General features: G+C 37.9%; 1 protein-coding gene across 1 annotated transcript in view; it reads right to left on the reverse strand.

The window, feature by feature from the left end:
• Nucleotides 1-9085: 9085 nt before the first annotated feature.
• Iqch (IQ motif containing H) overlaps nt 9086-26970 on the reverse strand; it is a 169620-nt gene continuing 151735 nt past the window's right edge. Inside the window, exons 19-21 of the mRNA XM_051197720.1 lie at nt 17003-17064; nt 12832-12940; nt 9086-9319 (exon numbers count right to left, since the gene is read on the reverse strand). Of these exons, the coding sequence (XP_051053677.1) occupies nt 9179-9319; nt 12832-12940; nt 17003-17064 (312 nt within the window). The 3' untranslated portion in view covers nt 9086-9178. The remainder of the gene's footprint in view (nt 9320-12831; nt 12941-17002; nt 17065-26970) is intronic.

Here is a 26970-nt window from a genome sequence, read left to right on the forward strand (position 1 = left end):
ATTAATGTCACACAGGTTCTTTATGAAACAGAAAAAGAAAGATCCCATCATTAAGTAATCACCTAGTGGTTGTTCTTATAATCTCAATGTGTGTACATTGCAATACTATGTACATATTTTTCTAAAATCATAATTTTCCACAATTTTTTTAGATTAACAAAATTGTTTATGTGTGTCTGCATGTGGGTACTCACATAGTCCATAAGAGGGTATTGGATCCTCTGGATTTAGAATTACAAATACTTGTGATCTGTCTGAAGTGATTGCTGGGAACCAAACTCAGGTTCTCTGGAAGAGCAGCAAGGACTTTTAACTTGGTTCTAAACCATCTCAGCTCCCTAGTAACAATCTTCATGCTATTTTAAAATGTTTCCTTAAACTATTGTATGCTTGTAATCCCAGTGAGAGGCAAGAGGACTGTGAGTTTGAGATCAGCCTGAACTATTTAGTTAAACTTACACACACACACACACACACACACACACACACACACACACACAGAGAGAGAGAGAGAGAGAGAGAGACAGAGACAGAGAGACAGATAGACACAGAGAGACTAATAGTGACTAAATATTGTAGCAATATTTTGTTTATGATCTAACAAATAAAGCTTGCCTGAATCTAAGAGTCCAGAGCTAAGCCACTAGTTAGCCATAGAGGCAGGCAGTGATGGCACACACCTTTAATCCCAACTCATGAGACAGAGACAGAAGGATCAATGAGTTCAAGGCCACACTAGGCCTTGAATCTGTGTAAAAGAGAAACCGAGCTCACAAAAAGGTGATCCCAGCTCTTGGGATCATCGGTTTTTATTCCAGCACTAGGGAGGTGGAGTCAGGAGTGATGGCTGGGCAGAGAGAGGAATATAAGGTGGGAGGAGACAGGAGCACTGGGCAGTCTGAGGAGCGGTCAGTCTGAGGATGCAATCTGAGGACAGATCGACCCTTTGGTCTGAGCATTGGTAGAGATAAGAACTCTAGCACTGGCCACTCTGCTTCTCTGATCGATCCATCAGCTTTTATACAGTGATATCTGACTCTGAGTTTTTATTATTAAGACCAAAGAGGATCGTGCTACAAAATATTTCTTCAAACATATTCTCCCATTACAACAAAAACAGCTTAAACCTAGCACATTAACAAACATCCTCTCCTTGACTAAACTCCTTCTGGGCTTCCTTGTGCCTTTTCTCACTTAGGCTTCAACAGTGGTCTATGGTGTCTCAAACACTAACATGATTTGTAAAGCTCAAGGCTTCATCCCATAGATTCCAGCTTCTTAACCTTTGGGTTATGACCTCAGATACAGTTGCTTTACTAAAGGTGGTGGCAAAACCGAAATATTAATTCAGAATCAGCCTAAACTAACCTTGATTTCTGGCATTGCATGCACACTGCATCTCATAACTTCATTCCACATTAGTTCTGAGCACATGACACTATCAAGTCATGCTGTGCCAGTTAATGTAGCCTAGAGTATTTCAGCTCAGCTTCAAGACTATTATATGTAAATGTAGTATTTTTACTTTGCATGTAGAGTTTCCTAGTCCTGACAGAAATAGGAGTTTAATTACAGAAAACAATTTTTTTTCTTTTTTGGTATGTTTAGACAGTGTTTCACTTTGGCTTTGGAGGCTGTCTTGGAACTACCTCTTGTAGATCAGGCTGGTCTTGAACTCACAGAGATTCACCTGCCTCTGCCTCCTGAGTGCTGGGATTAAAGGTGGGTGCCACCACCGCCCAACTTAACAAAAACTTTTAATATTATCATTATCTATCAAAATGTAATTATTTTGTCAAATTATTTGAATTTTAAAAATACTATTTGAAATAAAAAAATGTTTGAATTGCTGACTTAAGTTTCACTTAAAATAATCATTCGCCAGAAGGTGGTAGTGATTGCCTTTAATCCCAGCACTTGGGAAGCAGAGGCAGATGGATCTCAGCGAGTTCAAGGCCAACCTGGTCTACAAAGCAAGTTTCAGAACAGCTAGGACCATTACACAGAAAAACTCTGTCTCAATCCCCCCCCCCAAAAATCATTCAATAAACTTTGACTTGGCATTAGGACAGACAGAATTTCCAACAATTTCTGAAATGCTCCTAAACATACTTATGCTATTCCATACCACATATTTATGCAAAGTAACATTTGCCTATTCTGAAAATTGAAGATATATGTTTTATAGCACCGAATAGTAAGCTGATTCAATTCTTTATGTAAAAATATGCAAGCATATCCTTCTTATTAGTAGGAGTTTTGCTTTCATCTTTAATAAATGGCAAAATTATATGCATATAAACTTGTGATTTATTATCAGTAAATGTTTAATGACATGCCTGTTTTGTATACCTGAATGCCCAAAGCCATGCTGAAATCCACTGGGTGAAGTGGCGTCAGTAGTGGGAAGCGTTCAAGAAGCCCTGTTCTTGGTAAACTAGCCCTCTTTAGAGTGCCTGCTGGGTCAAACTCAAGTTTGCTAAAAGAATTTACTTTTTACTCACATAAGGACCTGAAGATAGGACCTCTGACCCTTCAATTCTGTGGGAGGGAAGGAGTCTGCATTCGTAAGTGAGTTTCACATCAACATGCCCCTTCGTTCTTGTTATTTTTTTTTTAACCTGTCTTTACCAAGCAGCTTTCTATTCCCTATTTCATTTTCTCTTCACAATGCCCAGGTACCTCTTTATAAAAGTTGACTTTGGTTCCTACTGGACTGTTACCCCTTATTGCTATAGTTCAATTCTGATTAAATATGTCTGTACCCATTTTAACCAGTATGTGGTCTTGTTTATCTTTAACAATATTTAAAGTGTATAGTTTGATGTTTCAGTATGTGCACAAATCCAAAGACCACTTGGATTTCAACACAGTGAACAGAATACCACCCTGAGAATTTTCTCTTTACTCCTTTATCACCCCCCTGCTTTTCCTCAACCCAGTCCACCACAGGCAAGCATTTTTTACTGTTTATAATTCCTAGAATGATAAATAAATATACTTTCTGTCTGAAGTCCTTCGCTCTGTATCATTAGAGATTCTTTTATGTAATTGAGTTTAGCAGTACTTCACTCTTTTTGTCACTGAATAGTATCCCATTGTATTATATCATTCAGTGTTTTTTCACCTGTTTATTACTTCATGGATAATGGTTGTTTCCGGGTTTTATTTGGAAGCTCCTATAAACTTGTATTGTAAGTACTTCAATGAGCATGAGTTTTCTTTTCTCTTGTGTAAATACCTACAAGTGGAATGGCTAGGTTATGTGGTAGGTAGTAATACATGATTTTTAATAGTTTCATGGAGGTCATCTATAGCAAATAACCCATAAAAAGACTGTTGAACATGTATTCTGTTTTTTTCACTGATGTTGCAAATGATTGGCATTTGTTGATATTTCTCTCATCCCTTCCTCCCTTCTCCTCTTTCCTTCTTTTGTTCTATGTATGTATGATGGCACATGCCCTCAAGTACACACACTCACTGTTGTATGCACACATAATGATAATTGTAAACATGAAGCCAAATGTTACAGAGTAGCAAAGAAATGCTTTTGAAAAAAAACATTATCCAACCAAAGGTTGGGAAAGATGACTTAGGCAGCAAAATGCTTAACTTACTAGCATGACGATCCAGAACCGCATTTTTGTTTGTTGTGTTCTTGTTGTGGTTGCTTAAAAAAAAATGTAAAATAACAGCTAGTCATAGTGGTGTACACTTGTAATCCAGTGCTGAGAAGGTGGAGACAGGTGGTTGTTTGCTGCTTACTGGACAACTAGCTAGCCTAGCCTACCTGGGGAATTCCAGGCCAGTGAGAGAATCTACCTCAGAAAGAAAGACTGTACCTGAGCAACTATACCCAGGTTGTCCTGTGGTGTTTACATGTGCACATGTATTCCACACAAATGTGCTTTCCCACACATACAGACACACACAAAAAATTAAAACAAAACCTCCCAAATCTACTTTAGTCATTGGTATCAATGCTATATTTTCCTGTGCTATATTTAGGTTGTTTTTACCAACAGATTTTTAAACAGCAGGGACATGCTTGTTATTTACTGTTTTGGTGTCTTTCCCTCATTTACATAAATACCCCAGAAACCAGCAGTTTAAAACTAATAAAAGCCAAGGCCTTCCATCAAGTGCAATAAAGTTTCACAACCATGAGTTAGATTGTTAGAGTGAAAAATAAACCTATATATGTAGTTATGAAGTTTTTTTTTTTTTTTTTTGGTTCCTGGAAAGTGTATAATCACATTTCAAAGTTAGAACTTCCATTTGAAGTAGCAATGTAATAATAATGCTTAAACATTTATGCAGAATGTTTCATCTTTGAAATACTCTCCCAACACTGGATATTTAATCTCTGTGATTTCCCTAAGGAGCAGGTATTATCAGCTGCCATTTATCTAGACAGAAAATTGTGGAAGATATGACTAGACTAAAGAGAGGGAGGGCTGGAACAAAAAGTTCCTGGTCCTTATTAAGTCTGTGTGTCTTTGGAATGTGTCTTCAAATAGTGATATAAATAATAGCTCACTTTACAAACTCATGCTTTTAGATACAGTGCTGACTAATCTGTGGCATGTACTGTGGAAGGAATGGTGTCTCAATCCATTCTATGTTACTGTAACAAAATACCTGAGGATTGGTTCTCTATAACAATGAGATACTTATTTGGTTCATCATCTGATGGCTAGAAATTCCAAACAACATAGCGCCAACATTTGACTAGGGGCCCCTTGGATGTATGACAGAACAGGAAAGAGAAACCAAGAGCTGTCTACAAAATTTGAGCATTTACGGTAGCCTTGTTTTACAACTGGCTCTTGAAGAAAAAAATAACTTCATCCTTGGAGAACTACATTAACCTCTTCCAAGGGTGGTGCCTATGACTGAACTTTCTTTCATTGGGTCCTGATCTCCCAGCTCTCAATACTGTTATACTTGGAGACTAAGTTACCAGCACATGTACCTCTGGGGGTACACTGGAGCCATATAACAAAAGAGAAAGGATCCATAGCATACTCCATTTGCACTTGCAGTGGACTGAACCAAATATTTATAGTGAGAAAAGCAAAGACAGGCTATGCTATGGCCATAACATCCTGAAAATACAAGACTTGTCTGATCTTGGAATCTAAGCAGAAGCTAGCCTGGTGAGTACTTGGAAGGGAAAATAGCAAAAGCAAGTTTTCTTCTTTCTTGTCTTCCACCCTCACAAGATCTTGCCATCTTGGTTTTCCAAATAAGACTATGATTAGTGCACTTGAGGAATTGAACAAATGAGCTTTGCACATTAAAGCTAGAGGAACAGTAAAATAAAACTAATGAACATTTATAGTTTTAAAAATATAATTAATGTATGCTTGAGAAATTTTGAAAGATAAACATTTAAATGTTAAGATACTTACTACTTTCCCCACAGGGACAATGTGGGGAATTAATGAGATAACAAATGCAAAGTGCTTTGAGCTCTTTAGAAGAAAGGTGCCAGATGAATACAAATGGTTATTAATTGTTAAAATTATCAGATGGTTACTAATAAATTACTCATGATAGAAAGTCTATTTTCACATTTGAAAACAGGATGTTTATAGTTCTGAGGCTGTTACAAATGAAATGATCCCCTTCCCTAGCTGTTTTCCATCTTGTCAGAAGTCCCACTTCTTGACCCTGTACTCATTTCTCAAAACTGTACAATGGAACTTCCCTACTTCCAAACTCCAGCATTTTCTTGGTATCATTTTCCTCCCAAAGTCTCACAGATCTCACACCTCAGGAGCATTCTGACAGCACTCTCCCCCCACCCTTAATAATTTGATCCCATAACTGTGATGTCTTGTGATGTTTCCAGCTCACAAGTAGACTTTTTGCTATATAATTATTGTAAATATAGGAAAAGAAAGTTAAAAGTGTATTAGAATTTTCACCACAAAGACAAACTTCCTACTTTCAAAAGGGGGTTGTGAAGTTGGGAGGATGAAATATAATTGATCGTTGTCTTGCTCGGTGTTCTATTGCTGTGAAGAGACACCATGACCATGGCAACTCATAAACAAAAACATTTAATTGGGGCTTGCTTACAGTTTCATAGGATTAGTCCATTATGAGCATGACAGGAAGCATGGCAGCATACAAACAGACACTGAAGCAGTAGCTGAGAACTACATCCTGAGCCACAGGCAGAGAGAAGAGAGACAGACAGATAGACAGACAGTCATTCTGGCCTTGGCAAGGGCTTTTAAAAAGTCAAAGCTCACTCTCAATAACACGCTTCCTCCAACAAGGCCACAGCTCCTAACCCTTTCAAATAGTAACACTCCACAGTGACCAAACATTCACATTTATGAGCCTATGAAGGCCATTCTTACTCAAACCACCGCAAAGCTCCATTGTTTTAGAGTAGCCATTCTCACTGTAAAGAAATTCACTGGAGTGGTGTCTTTAATGTAGCTATATGATATTTTTATTTTTGAGTTAATTAGAATAAAATGATTTTATTTAAAAATAAAATTTGTTTGCTTTGGTTGGTACATGCCTTTAATTGCAACACTTGGGAGACAGAAAGGCAGATCTCTGTAAATTTGAGGCCAGCCTAATCTACATAGTGAGTTTTAGGCCAGCCAGGGATATATGTAGTGAGATCCTATTTCAAAATAAGTAAATATTAAAATTAAAAATTTGTATTTATCATTTGAAAATTTTATACATGGATATAATGTATTTTGTTCATATATACTCCCCCATACCCTTGCCCCAGTCCTCCCCAGGACTGCCCTAGCAAGTTGGTTTTATTATCAGGAGATGTGTTTAAATTAACTTGTGTTCCTATATTTTAGGGAATCACACTAGAAATATTATAGAAGATAGCAAATGTGTTGTGTGACCTGGAGCAAGTGAAATTAAACTTCCTACTTTATGAAAAATGTTAAAATCATGGCAAAAAAGGAGCAAATCTCAAAATTATTTTCATTTAATCTAAAGCATGGGGTGAAGTACTCTTATTAAGTCTTGATTTTTTTTTTTATATCTAAGATGAGGACAGTAGTAATAACTACCTTCATGAGTTTGCTGGGAAGATGCACTAGAATTACAGATTTTCTTGTCCAGCATATATCTAGCCATACTAAATGTTCAGTGAGTGGCAAGTGTAAGTAGCTAGTGGGCAGGAGGTATATCAGTGGATAGCATGCTTGTATGACCAATAATGCTTTACTAAATAGTGAGTGCACTTTTTTACTGCAGCTCTTCATCAGCAGACAGCAGGTCACATCTCATACAGAATTAGCTTTACTGGTTAGTAGAAAATGACACATGATTTCCAAACTTTTACTAATACAAGTCAGTAAAAATTCAGCAGTTCATCTTTCCTGAACTGTTTGGGATGCTTTATACATTGTACACACATAAGCATGTTTTCAAACTAAATTTAGTTTGATAGCTACACAGTATCTTTGTAACATATATATGCTGGAAGATAATAGACTGTGCTTCTTTGCAAATGTTCTGTAATTAAAACATTTCACTAATTTGATTTGGTCCTCTGGCTTCTTCCACTTAATTACTTGATGTGATTGTCTACAGATATTTTGCCTTTCATTTTGAAGCTGTAGGTGTTTGGGGAGAGAGCCATCTTCCTATTACTTAGTATGGACCTGGATTTGGAGAGAAGGCCTGAATTTGAAATCAAGTTCTGTGTTGCAAAATTATAGTATGCAAAGGAGGCAAGCGACATTGTTTGAAAAACCAATCATGTGGTTAAAAAAAAAAAAAAAAGTTACAGGAGAGCAAGCTGCTTTACTGTTGCCAGCAGCTCCAGGCTCAGGAGTGCTAATCACAGTCCACACTCGGAACTTCCCTATGGCTTTAATGGTTTTGTGAGGAGGGCTTTGACCATGTGAATGATCCACTGCTGTGCTGAACAAAACGGAGACAGTTTTCTTTTAAAGTCCAGAGCAGATGAGAGCCATAAGGAGACAGAGGGTTTCATTTACTCTCAGGACATGATTGTGCCAGTGAACTAATGAGTCTCCTGGACCTTATGTTGCTCTGGCTTCGATATAAGAGTGACTCTAATGGGCATGCAGCATTTCATATCCGTCAAGTGTCTGGACAATAGGCCCCTCGTATGGATTAGAGAGATCTGGCAAGAAAAAGAGGTCATCACTGTACCTAGCACAGACAGGAAACCTGGCTAATTAATGTATTTCCTACAATGGCTAAACAAAAGCTGACATACAGAGAAATGTTAATTTTATTGCAGAAACTCTTAGCCTGTGGCTGAAGCAGTTTAAAAATGATTGTAATTTCACAGGAAAAAATATTTCCCAAGTTTATGTGTTTTTATTGATGTAAAGGTTGTTCTTTAAAACTGTATGTGATTTTGGTGTTGCACCTTGCCTATTTTATCCATCAATAAATCTGGCATATGTAGAAATGCTTTTAGACAATTTATGTAGCAGATACAGAGAGTTCATGACATGCTTAACTTCATCCATTTGCCCTTTAAAAGATACAGTTGAATTCAGCTTGCAAAAATTCTACTGTTGTCATACTGAAAACTTGCAATGGGGATTTTCATTCACACTAAGGGCTTCAGTTACACTGTCTTAAACCAAGAGCAGATACTGCCACCTAGACACATTCCGATGTGGTTAACTTCATGTCTGCTTTACTTACTCTGTGAAATCAAGAACAAACAATAAGTGCTTGGTACAGTGTAAACAGTGAATGATAAAGAATCACTTAAAACTGATTTAATTAAGAGGGAGAAGATGTTTATGTTCAGACAAATAGTGATAACTAAGATTTATTCATTGTTTTAAAGGCAGAAGCTAAGTGATTCTTGAGTAAGAAAACTAGGTGTACAGTACTGAAATCATGGAGAAGTAAATGTAGGAGTGAGGCAAAGGCTTCCTTCTAGTTTTTTCTTTTCTGAGGCCACGGTTGGTTGGTTTGGGGGGAGGAAGGGATTGCTTACCATTCAGAAGTGAAAACACCAATAGGTTTGTTTAATGAGTAAAATAACATCACATAATAAACAGGATTTTAAAGACTATTACATTACAATTTGTTATGATTTATTTCTTGGCAAATAAAGCAAATAACTTCCCCACTTTTATACTAATAGCAAAGGAAACATTGTTCTTTCGTTTTCTAGACAGAGATCAAGTCATGATGCATCTGAGTGTAACTCAACAGACTCATACAAGTTCTCTTCTTTGTTTTCTTCATTATGCTCTTTTTCTTCTTCAAATCTCATTTTATTTTCTTCTGTTACTCCTAAAATGGTTTCGATATCATCAATGGTAGTCTGTGAATAACAGTAAACACAGTATTATTACTTTAAAAATTTCTTATAACATCCACCCCACAAGTATTTATCCTTTTTCAAAACTGAGTGTGGTTTAGATCAATTTTGCTTAAAATGTGTTCCGCTCACTGGTACCCATCATATTACTGGTTTTTAGACTTGGTGATGTGAGTTTTTTTTTTTTTTTTAATAAGCTAGAAGCCAGGTGGTGGTGGCACACACCTTTAATTCTAACACTCAGGAAGCAGAGGCAAGTGGATCTCTATGAGTTCAAGGCCATCTTGGTCTACAGAGTGATTTCCAGGACAGCCAGGGCTACATAGAAAAACCCTATCTTGAAAAACAAAACAAAACAGACAAAAAAATAAATAAATAAATAAAAAGAGCTAGAACTCAAAAATGTTATATCCTAGAATTCTATGCCCATTAAGTCTAACAATGAAAACATTAGGTTTACATTATGCACATTTTTAAAAAAAATTTATTTTTCTAGTCAACTTAGTATACCAGATAAAAAGCATTAATCCATGACAGCTCAGAAAAAACAACTTGAGAAGTAGCAGTCTAAGATTCTTTAAAAGGAGGGCTAGTAGGCTAAAAGATTATTTTCATTGTTTTCTGGGAACAAAGCTGACAACTTTCTATTTTCCTTTAAATGTATTAAGGAATTGTCTACCTACTATATGAAACATCTCTTTATAGTATAGAATTCAGTAGCAAACATACTGTGTGATTTCATAGCATCTACATCATCCCAAATAGAAACCTTCTACCCATTAGCCCTTGTTCTCCCTCATATAATGGAATTATACAGGAATTATTTTTTATGTCTGGTTTCTTTCACTTAGCACAATGTCTTCAACATTCATCCATGTTGTCATACACACTGTCAACACATCACTCCCTTTATGGCTGAACAATATTCCATAATATTCCAGTATATGAATATTATCCATATACCATAATGGAATTCACTATTTTCTCACTGACATACATTTTGGTTGTTTATACTTTTTAGTTATTATAAATCATGCTTCAATGACTCTTAATGTACAAATATATGTTTTTGATAATTGTGTGTACATATCTAAGAATAGAATTATTGGATCATATGGTAATTTTGTATTAAAATATTAAAATATACATCAAACTATTTTACAACAATATGTGAAGGTTCCAGTTCTCATTTCCCCCAAATCCTTGCAAATGTTTATTTCTTTTTTTTTATTATAGCCATTTAGCTGGATATGGTCTTGATTTGTATTTCATTAATGACTTACGATGTTTAACATTTATTCATACATTGGTCATTTGTATATCTACTTTGAAGACATAGGTATTCAAGTTCTTTGCTTGCATTTTACTGGGTTATTTGCATTTCTATTATTGTATATAAGAATATTTTTATATACTCTGATACTATAGGCTTCTCAAATATATACTTTGCAAATATTTTTACCATATTCCATATCTTATTTGATAAGGTCCAAGTAATTTGTTTTTACATTGATCACTTTTGTCTTAGGCCTCATAGCTAATACAAAGTTATGAAGACTTATATTTGTGTTTCTTCCTAAGCATCTGATAGTTTTAACTGTTATATTGTGGCTGTTGATCCATCTTATTTTGAAAGAGTACCTTGAAGAAGTCCAACCTTATTATTTGTAAGTTTTGTTTGTTCTAACACTTTGTATTTAAAAAGACTATTTTTTTCTTCCACTGAATTGTTTTAGTACCCTTTTAAAAATCATAAAGTATGGGTTTGTTTCTGTTATCCCAATTTCATCCTATTATACATACTTTAGCTCACAATTTGGAGGCTGAAAGTCCAAGACTGGATACCAATATAGCCTTTGACTCCTTAGCTACATCACACCATAGCAGATGGCACTATAATGGGAACTCTACTCAACCAGAAGAGATCTCACAGTGAGTCAGGAAGCCCAGAAAGTGGGGAGAGGCCAATCTTGTTCTCTTGCAAGGACTAAATAGTATTCTATGAAATTGCACCAGTCTCATCCAAACGGGATTTCCTCCAATGAATTCGCCACTAGCTGAATCTCTTAAAAGTTCCACCACCTTTTATACCATATCACTGGGAAACTGAAAAGCAAGCTTCCACCACAGGAACCACTGGGACACACACTTAAACTGTATCCAAACCATAACAGATCCCTTGGTAACTGTGAATAGTGATGCAGAGGTGAGCCTTCTGTGGAGAGACACACACTCTTGGGCCTCACTACCCCAAAACAAAGATTCTGGTTTTGTTAATATGGGTAGAGCCCAGGAATTTGTTCTTAGTCTGCCATGAAGTCTGGTAATGAGACCCAAATTACTTTTAAAAATTACTGACTCTAAAGTTCAAGTTGACATTGACTATTACTTTGTTTCTTAAAAAAAAAAAAAAAAAAAAAAAAAAAAAAGAGAGAGAGAGAGAGAGAGAGAGAGAGAGAGAGAGAGAGAGAGAGAGAGAGAGAGAGAGAGAGAGAGATTAGTGATGAGCAGCTGTGAAGGACTGGCTTGTCCTTAGACTAGGATTGTAGCACAAAAAGTTCAGAAGCACCAGTTTAGTCTAATTTGTTCATTTAAGATATTTTTTTACTTTATTTTTGTCAAATCGTCTCATTCATGATGGGAAAAAAAACCAATGGTCAGTCTCTTAGGTCTTAAATCATTTGAAGGCTGAAACATTGTTATTAAAGAGGATAAACCTTAGTTTGAGTAATAAAAACAAAAAAAGAAAAAGACTAGTATTTCATATGAAGCTTGAGCTTCCTATTTAAAAGAAAAATGACATGTGATTTCCATTTGAGTCCTTAGAGTTATGTGATCCATTTAAACACTGCTAAGGGCCTACACTAGGAGTAAGATTAAAAACTTGCTCATCAGGACCACATCAGCAGCTCTTCTCAGCAGCTGTCTCCTGCATTCTAGAGTGTGGAGACTTTGGATCTTTAGAAGCCATATGGAGGTTTAAAAAGGTTAGTGGTGAAGGTCACCTCACTTTGAAGAAATGGAATGGGTAGATAGATGCTTGGATTTTTCTTCTGCTTCTCTTTAACAAACACTGTTCTTCTTGGTTCTGAGTGCTTATCTGGCTCTAGAAACCAGGCCCTACAGGAATCACTTATCCAGACACAAATTATGTGAAGTACAGATAGGTACATCATAAATTAGTTACAGTCTTGATTTTGGTTCCATTGTGACGTTTCAACTTCACTTCCAACATCAGAGAGCTCTGTTGTCTTATGAGCCTGACTTACAAAATGGCAGCAAGTTAAAGCAAGTCTCCTATATTTCAAAGAAAAAGTTTCAAACTATTAAATTTAACTAACGCGTTCAATGGGAACCTTACAAAATTGACCTTGCTCATTGTAAAATGTGTACTGCTTACAAGAAAAAGAAGAATGAAAAAAAAGATGGTTTAGCACTTGTTTACAATACAGCATGAGGTATTTTCAGCCCTTGTATAGAAATTAACCAGGATCGTTAGTTAATTAACACCTCACCTTAAAATTGGTCTCGCCTTGCATATTAGGTGCTGATATTTCTTGATGGATGATGAAGAGATTGCGAGCAAAGGTCATGAGGACCCCCTGGAGATCCACACCGATTGTTCTGTTAATGATATCCAAACAAATGAGTTTACCAGTGATTCTCCTCACATGCTTAAAAACAATCGCCCTCTCATTTGTACGGCTGGTGATGGAATTTAATGAGTATTTTCAATCTCACAAGGTGGCAATCTTCAGGGAGATATGAAAGATGAGACTCCATTTTAACTTGTCAACAGAAAGGATTTATGTAATAAATATTTTTTATTAATCAACTTAGCAGAATATAGCAATAGGTTCAATCATTTCTAGTAAAAGGCTACTACTAAACTAGGACAGCAGTGCTAATTTTGAAAAGAATCATTGCTAAGTGTCATTCATATCTAACAATTTTCTTATCTGTAGAGGCATTTGCATCTCTGGTTTCTAGAGGCTTGTCTGAGTTTTATTTTCTATTTCATATGAACAAGTAATTTCTTCTACTTATGAGTAACTCATGTTCAAAGACACATGTCTCTATTCGTGAACAGCCTCTGTTACTCTACGCCATTTATACCATGGCTAGAGAACAAGCCAAACGAGTGGATATTGTTTCATACAAAAAATCAAGAGAACTTTCTAGCTATTTTTTAAATCCTTACCAGAGGAAAAAGCAAAAAAGGTTAGGTGTATGGGTTGGTGTTATTATTTTGGATAGGAACACATTATGTAATCTGGGCTGGACTAAAACTCACAAAGTCTGCCTGCCATGTGCTGGGATTAAAGGCATGTGCCACGATGTCTGGCATGAGTGGATTAATTTTTAATAAGTATTACTTCTTAAGGGAGATAACACTTAAGTGAGATGGGACTGTTCCCAAGGTCACCTCTTGAAAACAAGCCCTGAAATCAAAGCTTCCTAGTTTCTAAAAATGGAGTTCAGTTTTATTTATTTATGTATTTATTTATTTTTTATTTTACATGTCGATCCCAGTTCCCTTTCCCTCCCTCCCTCCCTCCCTTTTTAGAGTCCAGTTTTTTTGTTTTGTACTCTGGGTTTTTGTTTTTGTTTTGTTTGGTTTTTTGTTTGTTTGGTTTGGTTTGATTATTTTGTTTTTGTTTTTGTTTTGCCTTGCCACTGGCTAACTTTGTGGCAAGTCTCTGAGTCTTCATTTCCTTTTTCTACAATAACTTGGACTAAATCAGTGATTCTGAGCTTTTTGAGTTCCATTTCCCAAATGAAAGGACAAGCCCACCCCTTCTATGGACAACCACTAGTATACCTTCATTTAAGAAAATAAATACATTGGTGGTAGTGGTGTGTGCCTTTAATTCCAGCACTTCAGAGGCAGAGGCAGGTAGCTCTCTGTGAGTTCCAGGATGACCTGCCTGGTCATGTTATATAGTGACTTCTAGGACAATCGGGGTTACAAACAAGCAAACAATAAAATAAAAATAAATCATAGTAAAAATCAACTCCAGACTGAGTAATTTCGAAAAGTAGCTTGTGTTTTATTACCAGAGTTAAGTGTTAGACCTGGGTTTAAAAACCGGAATCTACCAAGATTAACAAAACCAAGATCTGGTTTGGGTGTCTTCACTAAGCTCCTTGGGCATTTTTTCATGTATACATTAAAAATAGAGATCTACTTAAAATTTTTGTAGGTATATGTGTACATGTGTATGCAGATATATATATATATATATATGCAGAAATGGTTTAATGCCTTCTCTATTAATTCATTTTAAGAACTTTCTTCCTATTTCCTTTCCTTGGAATTTCTTCATTTTATATCTTTCAGAAATATCCCAGAATAAATGGAGTTTATACCAGGAAAGCCAAACTACAGCTGTCTGGTCTGTAGGGTCTTCCCCTCTTGAACTCCCTTTTTTTCCTAAAGGGGTGATTGGCTGGTGCACCACATCTGACATGACATGATTTCAATAAAGTCAAACATGCTGAGCCATCTCCTGAAAGCCCTTTATTAAAATACTAGAGAAAATTAAGGAGCATCTTTTCTTTTTCTGTGTAAACTATATAAAATGAGACCCTCTCCTGGACACTGCCCATGTTCCTAGCTTAGTACAATTCTTTTGTGTAGCTGTTATTCTATCCCTTCATTCAGCTAGATACAAGTGAGAATTGCAAGAACATCGGGAATCTTCTCTAATATTCAGAAAAAGTAAATTAGCAATTCTTTGCAAATGTAAACAATGATGTACCCTAACTCACAAAAATCTGATAATCATTACATAACTAGATTCCCTCAGTAAAGCTGCCACTTACTGTAACTTTAGTGAATGAAAGTCTAGAGTGACTGTATAGATGACCTACTTTGGGATCCAGAAAAGTCACATCTCTTCTCTAAGCCAGTTTCCTACCTTTAATAAGAGTGTGGCTTAATTACCAGGGTCCTACACTGCTCTAACATTCTTTAGGTCATAATTGCAATAAGGGATAAGAAAATGAAGGGGCATACAACATAGTAAAAAAGGCAGTAGATTCTGAAATCCTTTCAATGCTGCCCTTTCTGTAGACTGTATGGGTAGCAATATCTTCCTAGGAAATACACTGATAGGACCATTTCTGCTGCTGAAGCTGTGATGCAGGTCAAAACATTCCTGACTGAACTTTTAGGTGAAGGTGTATAGGGACAGATGGGTGAGTTCCATTTAGTTACCAGGCTGATTATTTTTTTTCCCTGTGGGCATAAGTATCAAATCTACCTTGCTGATAGGTCAGCTTGATGATTGGGAGCTTATTCATGAAAATCCCATATAACTCTTAAATTCTGTAGTAGATTTCCTCTTGCCTGGTACTTCTAAGTCTAGGGACCCACCACATAAATCTTCCTATGGTCCATAGGCCAGGAGCTTTGTCTATGCTCTATTAATATTTCCCTGTGTCATTCTGTCAGTTTTGGGACACAAATCCTGCTTTTGACCCTGGGCCCTGCCACTTGCTGACAAGCTTTCTTCATGCCAGCCTCCTACTGATCTGCATCTCCCAAAGTGGCCTCATTTTTAATATCCCATGGTCAGGTTCCCCCTTCATGATTTCAGGTTGTCTATCTACTCTTTGTGATTGAAATTTTGCTAATGGTGTGGGCTTGTTGCCTCAGATGACCTGCTCCTATGCACCTGAATCCTAGAGGATTTCGCTTCCCTACCTGGCTTCCCCACCTCATCCCATGTGCATGTGGGTTTATTTAGTTGTAGCCCTAGGGCAACTTGTCCTTAGTAGTTCACCTTTTGTTGCCAGCTGGTGGACAGTAAGAGTTCATATATCTGTGTTCTTCTTTCCAGTTCTTGTAATTAACAAATGTATTTGCCTAAGTTCCTGAGTTTAAAAATGTACTTGGAGTTTGCATCTTTCCCATCTAATTAGACTCTTACTCTGGAAAATACTTATTTTTTATTAGCCTGCCAACACCAAATCCAATTGGTTGCATTGTTTGCCTAGTCACAGTAGTTGCCTTGTTATTTTTGCCCTGCTACTGCCCTAGCACCACAGTAGCACATCTGTATGGTGTAGACATCTAGGTTAGGGGCTCAGAGCAAGGAGGGAGCTGAGGGGTAGGATATCACTGGGAAGCAGAAGGAGCTCCTTTCTTACTTCCTGTTATTCTGGATGTAAATATCTCGACAGATGAAATGAATGCATGTTTGTGTAGATGTTACAGATAGGGGCTCATTTCTGGTATCACAGCACTAGATTAAATTGTAGCCACATTCTATCTCCAACGGGGAAGAAAGAGCACTTCTAAGAATGCAAAAGCATCAATGGGGGTGAGTGGCTATAACATCAGGACTCTGCTCATATCCACAACCCCGGAGAAAAGTGCATGTGACCAAACTGGCTCCAGCCCTACTTTGGAAGAACATCTGCCCAGGTCACCAAGCACTTTTCTTAAGCATTCCAGATTGACAACAAGCTTTTCACAATTGGGTCATCTGAGCTGGCTGCCTATCAATAATATTTGAGCCTTGTATGTGTACGAGGTTATGTTAAGCATAGACTTCTACCTGACACCAACACTTTGTGAAGTACTAGAGGATCTAAATAAAATGAGATAAATCAGCATGCTGATTAAAACTCAAAGGTGTTTTTAGCTTATTACATATCATAGACATACTTCATACTTACAACATGCCCAACTTGTATCTCTTCAGAGGTTCATATAATATAAAAACGGTTCCTTGTCTGTCCTATAAGGTTTCCGTGAGAAGAAAACAAACAGCATATTTATATAGGAAGCAAAGACAATTTAGTCTACCATAGACGACAATAAGACTAACCAGAAATGAAATCTAGAGCTACCTTCAAGTATTATTTAAGGGAGTTGCCTCCAGAAAAGGGAGTGCTTTCATTTAGTATGCTACTTGCAACTACATGAGAATTACCTATTGCACCTGTTAAGATGATCTTCATGGACTTTTTTGCCAAGATGGCACCGAAAGCAAACTCATACAGCCATTTTGGACATCAGTATGGCAGTTCCTCAGGAAAATGGGAATTAGTCTTATTGGTTTGAAGAGAAAGAAAGGTCTAGAGACCTACAAGACTGCTGCCAACTAACAATTTGAGCAACCGTGAAAAGGCTACCATAAATGCCCTTCCCCAGCATGGAGGCCTCATCTAGTACCTGTTGGAAACAGAAACAAACACCCATAACTAAACACCGAGTAGAACTAGAATCCAGATGCAGAGGGAGAGGACAAGACCAGGTTGCAGAAACACATAGAGACAGCTGACCTGAACGAGGAGGAACTAACGGGCCCCCAGACTGATAGCTGGGAATCCAGCATTGGACTGACTCAGGCCCCCCTGAATATGGGTCTCAGCTAAAAGGACTGAGCAGTCTAAGGGACCTCAGACAGTGGAACCAGAATGTATTCCTGGTGCTCATAGGACCTTGATGCAGACATATTCCCCCATGGAGGGATACTGCCTTAACCTAGAGACAGGAGAGAAGTCCTAGTCCCTACTTCAAATGACTTGACAGATTTACACGACCCCACCTGGATGGCATTGCACTACATGTGAAATTGGGGTGGGGGATGGGAGGGGAGGGTGGTCAGGATGCATGTGAGGGGGCAGAGAGAGTAACAGGGAGGGAGGGAGGGGGAGGGGGAGAGGGAGAGGGAACTGGGATCGACATGTAAAAAAAAAAAAAAAATTCAACCATTCTCCTAATCCAAGGTCCCAAAGTCCACATTCTTCCAACAACCCACTTTATCAGGCCTGTCACAGCAATACACCCCTCCCTGGTACCAACTTCTGTCTTGGTTACTGTTCTATTACTATAAGACAACCTACTGCTATAAGGCAAAACTTATACAATTTAATTGTGTGTATGGTGAGTCCATACATTGTGGTGGGGGGCATGGCAGTTGGCAGGCATGGTGCTGGAAGCAGTAGCTGAGAGCTTATTATCTGATTCACAAGTAGGAGGCAGAGAGAGAGAGAGAGAGAGAGAGAGAGAGAGAGGAGAGGGAAAGGGAGAAAGAGAAGAGAGAAGGGAGACAGAGAGAAAACAGAAAGGGAAAGGGAGAGAAAGGGAGGGAGGGAGAGAGGGAGGGAGGGAGGGAGGGAGGGAGGGAGGGGAGGAGGGAGGGAGGGAGGAGGGGTTTCTTGGCCTGACATGGGGCTTTTAAAACCTATTTTGAAAGGTACTATTTCCCTGGTTTCTTTCTCAGTCTGTCATTTGAATATCAGAGGGCTGCTGATTTTATGTGTTAATTTTGTATTATGCTACATTGCTGAAAGTGTTTCTCAGAAGTTTCTTGGTTTAGTTTTTAGAGTCTCTTATGTATAAAAATCATATCATCTATAAATAAATATAGTTTCACTTCTTTTTCTATTTGTATCTCCTTGAACTACACATCTTATTTTATTTTAGCTAACCATCCAAGTATTTAAACTGAATAAGTATGGAAAGAGTGAACATCATTCCCTGTCTTGCTCTGATTTTAATGGAAATTCTTCACGTTTCTCTTTGCTTAAGCTGATGTTGGCTGTGGGCTTACTATAAATTGCCTTGTATCTTCAGCCTCTCCAGGACTTTTATAATAAAGAGATGTTGGATTTTGTCAAAGGCCTTTTCTGAATCTAATGAGATAATCATGTGGTTTTCATGTTTATGTGGTTTCATGTTTTCAGCCTGTTTATGTGGTGGATCATGTTTATTAATCTGTGTGTGTTGACCCATTCTTGCATCTCTGGAATAAAGTCAACTTGATCATATGTGTTCTTGGATTCAGTTTGAAAGTATTTTAATGAGAATATTTGCATCTATATTCATAAGGGATATTGGCTCATAATTTTCTTTTATTGTTGAGTCTTTGTGTGATTTGGGTATCAAAGTGGGTTCATAAAAATTAGGAGAGCTGGGCATGGTGGCCCACTCCTTTAATCCTAGTGCTCTGGGGGCAGAGCCAGGCAGGTATCTGAGTTTGAGGCCAGCCTGGTCTACAGAGTGAGTTCCAGGACATCCAGGGCTACACAGAGAAACCCCGACTCAAAGAGGAGGAGGAGGAAAAAAAGAAGGAAAAAAATGGAAAGAAGAACTAGGAAAGGTGCCTTCAGTTTCTATTTTGTGAAGTAATTTGAGGAATATTGGCATGAATTCTGCACTCCTGGCCATGGATTGTTTGTTTGTTTGTGAGATTTTAATTACTGTTTTCTATTTCATTGGGGTCATGGATCTGTTTACATTGCTTCTTTGATCTTATTTAGCCTTGGTAAGCTATCTATGTCAAGACAGTCATTGATTTAAGGTTTCTAGTTCCACCTGGTCCCATAGCCATTTTGCCCGAAACACACAGAGACTTACATTATTTATAAACTGTTTGGCCAAAGGCTTAGGCTTCTTACTGGTTAGCTCTCTCTTAATTATTAACCCATTTCTATTAAACTATGTATTGCTGTGGGTTACCCATAATCTGGCATGTTACTCCTTCAGCAGCTACATGGCGTCTCTCTAGTGACTTCTCTCTGCCTCCTCTCCCCAAAATTCTCCTCATCTGGTAGCCAGCCTGTTCTACAGAGTGAGTTTCAGGACATGCTCCAAAGCTACAGAGAAACCCTGTCTTGAAAAAACAAACAAAAAACCCCAAAACAAAACAAAACAAAAAAGGGAGAGAGAGAGAGAGAGAGAGAGAGAGAGAGAGAGAGAGAGAGAGAGAGAGAGAGAGAGAGAGAGAGAGAAAGAGAGAGAGAGAGAGAGAATGGGATACAGAACTAAGCAGAAAGTTCTCAAAAGGTCAAACACAAATGACTAAGAATCAAAGAAATACTCAATACGCTTAGTCATCAGGGAAATACAAATCAAAGCTACTTTGAGATTTCATCTTACACCAGTCATAATGATTAAGGTCAATAAGTCAAATGACAACATATGCTGATGAGGATGGGGAGGAGATAACAATTATTCATTGCTAATGGGGATGCAAACTTGTGCAGCCACTATGGAAATCAGTATGGTGGTGCCATAGGATGCTGGAAATCTGTCTACTTCAAATAGAGCTAGATCACACATCTTACTACATAGATACTTGCTCATTCATGCTCATTATTGCTATATTCATAATAGCCAGAAATTGAAAACAGCTGTTATTTAGAGTCTCTGTCTGATAACTTAAATATTGGATCTCTTGAGGACACTTTCTGTTTTTCTATTTGCTTTCAGTTCTTTGGTCCTATCCTTTAGTACGTCTTATGATTTTTATTGGAGTCCAGTAACTTAGAGAGAAAACTGCAGAGGCTCTGTATCATCATTTCTCAATCTGTGGGTTGTGACCCCTTTGGCAAGCCTTTATCTCCAAAAATATTTACATTATGATTCATAACAGTTATGGATAAGCAGTGGAAATAATTTTATGGTTGGAGGTCACCACAGCATGAGGTATTAAAGGGTCACAGCATTAGGAAGATTGAAAACCAGATGTTGTTGTTGTTCAACATGGTGGGTTCTAGGTTTGTTTTTGTTAGAGAACTGGCAATTCATCAGCATATACCAAGGGCTGAGTTTAGAATGCATTCCTCCCACCCCCAATCCTCCTTGTGTTTGGTCTTTTCCTTCAGGCAAATGCCATTCCTTTCACACTCTTTTTGAAGTTCTCACTGAAAGCTTGGAGTGTTTATTAAGTTCTCACTTAACAGCTTGGGAACTTTCATCCCCAGTATCACATGGTTTTGAAGTCCATGCCAGGTCTTTAGCCTTCCAGCTACTCATTGTATTAGGTTTCTGGACTCAAAAGTACTAAATTCTTTGGCCATTCTGAATTTAAGTCTTTCTCTCCTTAGACCAGTAAGACCTAAAACAAACAAACAAAACTGGGGTAAATTAGACAGTCGTTTTGGTTTTGTTTTTGTTTTTTGAGACAGGGTTTCTCTGTGTAGCCTTGGCTGTCCTGGTATTCACTCTGTAGACCAGGCTGGCCTCAATCTCACGAGATCCACCTGTTTTTGCCTCCGGAGTGTTGGGACTAAAGGTATGCACCACCACCAGTCTTATTCTCTTTCTTTCTTTTCTTTTTCTTTCTTTCTTTCTTTTTTCTTTTTCTTTTTTTTTTTTTTGCATTTTTAATTTAGGTTTGTTTTATTTAAGTTTAATGTTAATTCCATGCTGTGTTTCAGTAAGAACAATACTGAGTCTGTATCTGTGGCTCCAGTCAGATATCCAGTAGTACAAATTAGCTTCAAGTTTTTGTTCATACTGAACAAAAGAGGTTGAGCGAGCGAAGGAGGAGAGAAGGAGGCTGAGGAGCAAGGGAGGAGGAAGAGAGTGGAACAGGTATGCAGGCTTCCATACCACCTTCAATGCTAACCTGCTTCGGAGGGGGGAGGAGTCGGCAAGAATGAGCAGCCACATATTGGATTGTTGTTATCAGCACCATATGCTTTTCAGCAACACTTCAGCAGAGTTCCAAACACATTTTCCATTGTCACTGAGAACTACCAAATATGACTTTCACATTTGGTCTCAGAATTTAGGTTCCTGCCCTATTGTTTTTTTTTCTTTCTCCCCTCCCCCTTTTTTAAAACAAAGAGTTTTCAGAAGTTCTTAAAGGCAAGAGTGAATTTCTGTGGATTTTACTGGTCCTAGCTTTTAGGTTCTTTACAACACTTAATAAGACTGCATCAAGGTTTTTTTGGTTTTTTTTTTTTTTTTTTGTTTTGTTTTGTTTTTTTGTTTTTTCAGCATTACTGTAGTGTGTCTCCAGCCACATGTGGCAAGATCATCATTAGAAATGGAAATGACATTTGAAAGCCATTAGACTTCTAGGTGATGCATCTAAGAAAGATTAGTCACATGATAGAGGCATATGTGCTGCCATTTTTCCTTTTTTAATTGTTTACATTGAATTTTATACCAATGTTTAAACTTAATGGGTATTAACTGAGGTGTTTTGGGAGAGTTTGTTGTAATAGTTTTGCACCAGTCTTATTCTTAAGGACCACAGTTTTTCCTGTATTGATTGATTGGTTGCTTCAGTTGCAACTGTTTTCAAAAAGTTGTTCTATAAATATTTGTCCATGTTTTACAATTCAGCTTTGGTGATTAAATTGAGTAGAAACTACCTTGCCATAGACAGAATGAGATCTCTAGACATGGCAGCACATTTTTAACTATCTCTCTAGGACAGTTAGCCAGGAATTTTTTCGGCCTTCATCCAAAGGCTTACTCAAAGGTTTTGCCTTTAATACCTATAAAATGAGTATTTTATTTCACTTGTGCATCAGAATGACTTCAATGTAGACAATTCTACTCTAGCTCCATGGCCTACATTTACTCCCTGGAAAGTACCCTCCTATTGTTACTTCCTGGCCATCAAATTCCTCGTTTCTGTTTTACTCAGGCCTGCTTCCCTGGGCTAGTAACTTAAATTAACTTTTTAAATTTGTTTTTATCTTAGTATTTCTTTTAAGATATTTAAGAATTTGCTCTTGCATAAAATCCTTTATACAAGACTAGTTAGTTTCTGGAAAGCACACAAAAATAAGTCTTAGCTATGGAGACTTGCAAAGCTGTTAATTTTAAGCCTTTGCTTTCTCATCTACAAAATTAAAGCAATAATGTTTACTTTTAAAGTCATGGCAAGGATAAAGCAAAATATCTGAACATATCTTACACAATATATAACTCTTTAGGATAACACATGATTATGGATGACCCATGTGTCTCCAGATTAGGTCAGGGTCTTGATATGGAAAGATCCGTGCTAAAAAGGAGAAAATAATTATCTATTCAACCTTCACCACTCAAACCCTGGGATAAAGGGACCAGGCCACTGCAATAATAGTTTCCATTTGGAAGGGAAAAGAATAACACAAATGGAAGACAGTCTGTAATAGTTCTGAAGTTCCACTGAGTTCCTGTAGTGTGTGTGGGAAATATTCTCTAGCAGGGTGTTTCCATGAACTTAAGAGGGACTCTTGTAAGTGGTGGGTTTTTTGTTTGTTTTGTTTCTTGTGGCCTTGGTTCTGCCTTCTGATTATTCTCTTTCCATAATAATTCTTGGCCATTTTTGAAGTGGACATAAGAGATTATGTTTTCCTTAAAGCCTTTAAGACTTACTACCACTTACTACCTATTGATAACTGAGGACCCAGAGGTTGTTTTAGGTCTTAAGCTAGCACAGTCTCCTTCAGTGAACAATAATGTTTCTTTTAATTGTTGAAGTCCTCAAAATTTTTACTTCAGTTAGGGAGATGGCTCAGTTCATAAAGCACTTGCCTCACAACTATGAGGACCTGAATTTGGATCCTCAGGACCCGATTAAATAGCTGGATGTGTTCCTATAATCCAAGCTCTGAGAAATGGGAGGATCTCTGGAAGCTCACAGGCAGTTAATTAGCCTGGTGTATGTGGCGAAGTTCCAGGCTAATGAGTGACTCTGTCTCAAACAAACACACAGAAAAGTGGAAGATGCCTGAGAACTGACAGATGAGGTTATCTTCTGACTTCCACAAGTGGGCCATGTACATGTGCACTGGCACTCACTGGTGAGCACACATACACACACACACAACACAACACACATGCAACTTTAATTTCAATCAGCTATAATAACTGCAAATGTAGTTCATTGTACATAGCTAGTCTTTCTATATTAAAACATTTGCTAGATGCTGTGACCTTTCCTTCATCTTTACTCTGAGATCCATTCAGAGGTTTTAGTAGTTGACTGTATTTGTAACTTTAATTTGATCCTTATTACAATGCTGAGTTTTACTTTTTGTGTGTGTGTGTGTGCAAAAGCCTCCCAGTACGTGTGTGTGTGTGTACACAGAAGCACACATGCCATTGTGCATGTGTGGCAGTTCAAGGACAACTCTTTGGTGTTGGTTGTCTCCTTGCTCGTTTACATGGGTTTAGGGGATTAAATTCAAGTTATCAGGCATGTGTACCATGCACCTGTGGAGTCATTTTGCCAGCTCCTTTCAGTATATTTTATACCTCCTTTTGAAATTTAAACCTCAGCTTAGTTTTTCCAGCTTTTCCAAGTTCCTACTTTCTAGAATCTGTTGATTTTCACTTTTGCTGTATACTACCTGATACATGTAGAGGCTCACAATTTTTGTATTCTTTCATAAAGCAGTAAACATTGTATTTTCTTTCCTTTTTTCATTATTAACTGTTTATTATTATTTAATATTTTTTCTTATTTTACATATCAATCTCAGTTCCCTCTCCCTCCCATCTTCCCATGGTCCCCACTGTCCCCCCATCCATCCCCCCATCCATTTTCCAGGAAGGGTGAGGCCTTCCACGAGAGATCATCAAAGTTTGTCAAGTCATTTGGAGTAGGGCCTAGGCCCTCCCCCCATGTCTCTAGGCTAAGGGAATATCCCTCCATGGGGAATGGGCTCCTGAAGTCCGACTGTGCACTAGGGATACATCCTGGTTCTACTGTCAGAAGCCCCATAGACTTTCCCAGTCCTCCTTGCTGACACCCACATGGGGGGTGGTGGTGACTGGTTTGGTACTGTGTTGGTTCCCCAGCCGTCAGACTAGAGTCCATGAGTTCCCACTTGATCAAGTCAGCTGTTTCTGCAGGTTTTTCCAGCGTGGTCTTGATTCCTCTGTTCATCATTCCTCCCTCTCTGAAACTGGATTCCAGGAGTTTGGCTCAGTGTTTAGCTGTGGTTCCCTGTTTCTGCTTCTATTAGTTACTGGATGAAGGCTCTAGGATGGCATTTAAGGTAGTTATTATTCTCATTATAGGAGAAGGACATTTAAGATAGCCTCTCCACTATAGCTTAGATTCTTATTTGGGGTCATCCTTGTGGATCTCTGGCCATTTCCCTAGTGCCAGATTTCTCTTTAAAACTATAATGGCTCCTTCTATTGATGTGTTTCTTTTCTTGTTCTTCTCTATTCATCTCCCATTTAATTTTCCTGATCCCTTATGTTCTCCTCTCCCTCCTCTTCTCCCCTTCTCTTTCTGTTACCTCCCTCTCCCCTCTCCCCATGCTTCCAATTCATTCAGGGGCTCTTGTCCTTTCCCTTTCACTGGGCGGGTGTGGGGTGGAGTTTGTCTCTCTTAGGGTCCTCCTTGTTTCTTAGCTTCTCTGGAAATATGGATTGTATTCTGGTAAACCTTCACTCTACATCTAATATCTGTATATAAGTGAGTACATACCATGTTTGTCTTTCTGTGACTGGGTTACCTCACTTAGGATGGTTTCTTCTAGTTCCATTTATTTGCCTGTGAATTTCAAGATTCCATTGTTTTGTTTTGATTTTGTTTTCCACTGAATAGTACTCCATTGTGTAAATGCACCACATTTTCTATACCCATTCTTCTGTTGAGGGGCATCTAGGTTGCTTCCAGGTTCTGGAAATTACAAATAATGCTGCTATGAACTTAGTTGAACAGATGTCCTTGTTGTATGAATGCACATCCTTTGGGTATATGCCTAAGAGTGGAATTGCTGGATCTTGAGATAGAATGGCTCTCATTTTCTGGGGGAACCACCATACTGATTTCCAAAGTGGCTGTATGACATGTTTGCACTCCAACCAGCAATGACGAGCATTCCCCTTTCTCCACATCCTCTCCGGCATAAACTGTTGGTGTTTTTTTCTATTTTAGCCATTCTGATGGGTGTAAGATGGTATCTCAGAGTTGTTTTGATTTGCATTCCCCTGATGGCTAAGGATGTTGAACAGTTTCTTAAATGTATATCAGCCATTTTAGATTCTATTGAGAATTCTCTGTTTAGTTCTGTACCCCTCTTTTTAATCAAATTATTTGGTGTTTTAGTGACTAGCTTCTTGAGTTTCTTGTATATTGTGGAAATCAGCCCTCTGTTAGATGTGGGATTGGTGAAGATCTTTTCCCATTCTGTGGTCTGCCGTTTGGTCTTGTTCACTGTGTCTTTTGCCTTACAGAAGCTTCTCAGTTTCAGGAGAACCCATTTATTAATTGTTGATCTCAGTGTTTGTGCTACTGGCGTTATGTTCAGGATGGGGTCTCCTGTGCCAATTCATTCAAGGGTACCTCCCACTTTCTTTTCTTAAGAGGTTCAATGTGGCTGGATTTATGTTGAGGTCTCTGATCCTTTTGGACTTAAGTTTTGTGCATGGTGATAGATATGGATCTATCGACACTCTTCTACATTTCAGCATCCTTTTATGCCAGCGCCATTTGTTGAAAATGCTTTCCTTTTTCCATTGTATGTATTTTCTAACTGCTTTGCTAATGCTTGCTAATGCTATGGACATATTAGGCCTTGTAAGTTGGTATAGGTGCCAGTTTTGCTAAATATTTTATTACTTCACAATATGATTTTTTTGAGATGACCTATGGCCTATTTCCCATAAACAGCTTCCATGTCACTCACTACTTACCACTAAGTCAATATCAAACTTGTAGGGTTTTGGGGGGGGGGGAACAGTATTGTTTTGATACTAATTTCTGTGCCACCCAGGTAGGCTGGCTATGCTTCAGTATTTGAAAAACAGATGCTGGTTGTTTATAGCAAAGAAGCTGTAATTCTTGTTCATATGTTTATCCCATATGGATGGTATATCTCTCCTTCACTGTTGATGCCCTCAGACACCAGGCTGTTGCAGTGACCTGTTGGAATGTGCTTCCATGTTT

The sequence above is a fragment of the Phodopus roborovskii genome, unplaced genomic scaffold (genome assembly GCF_943737965.1).
Source record: "Phodopus roborovskii unplaced genomic scaffold, PHOROB, whole genome shotgun sequence".
NCBI lineage: Eukaryota > Metazoa > Chordata > Mammalia > Rodentia > Cricetidae > Phodopus > Phodopus roborovskii.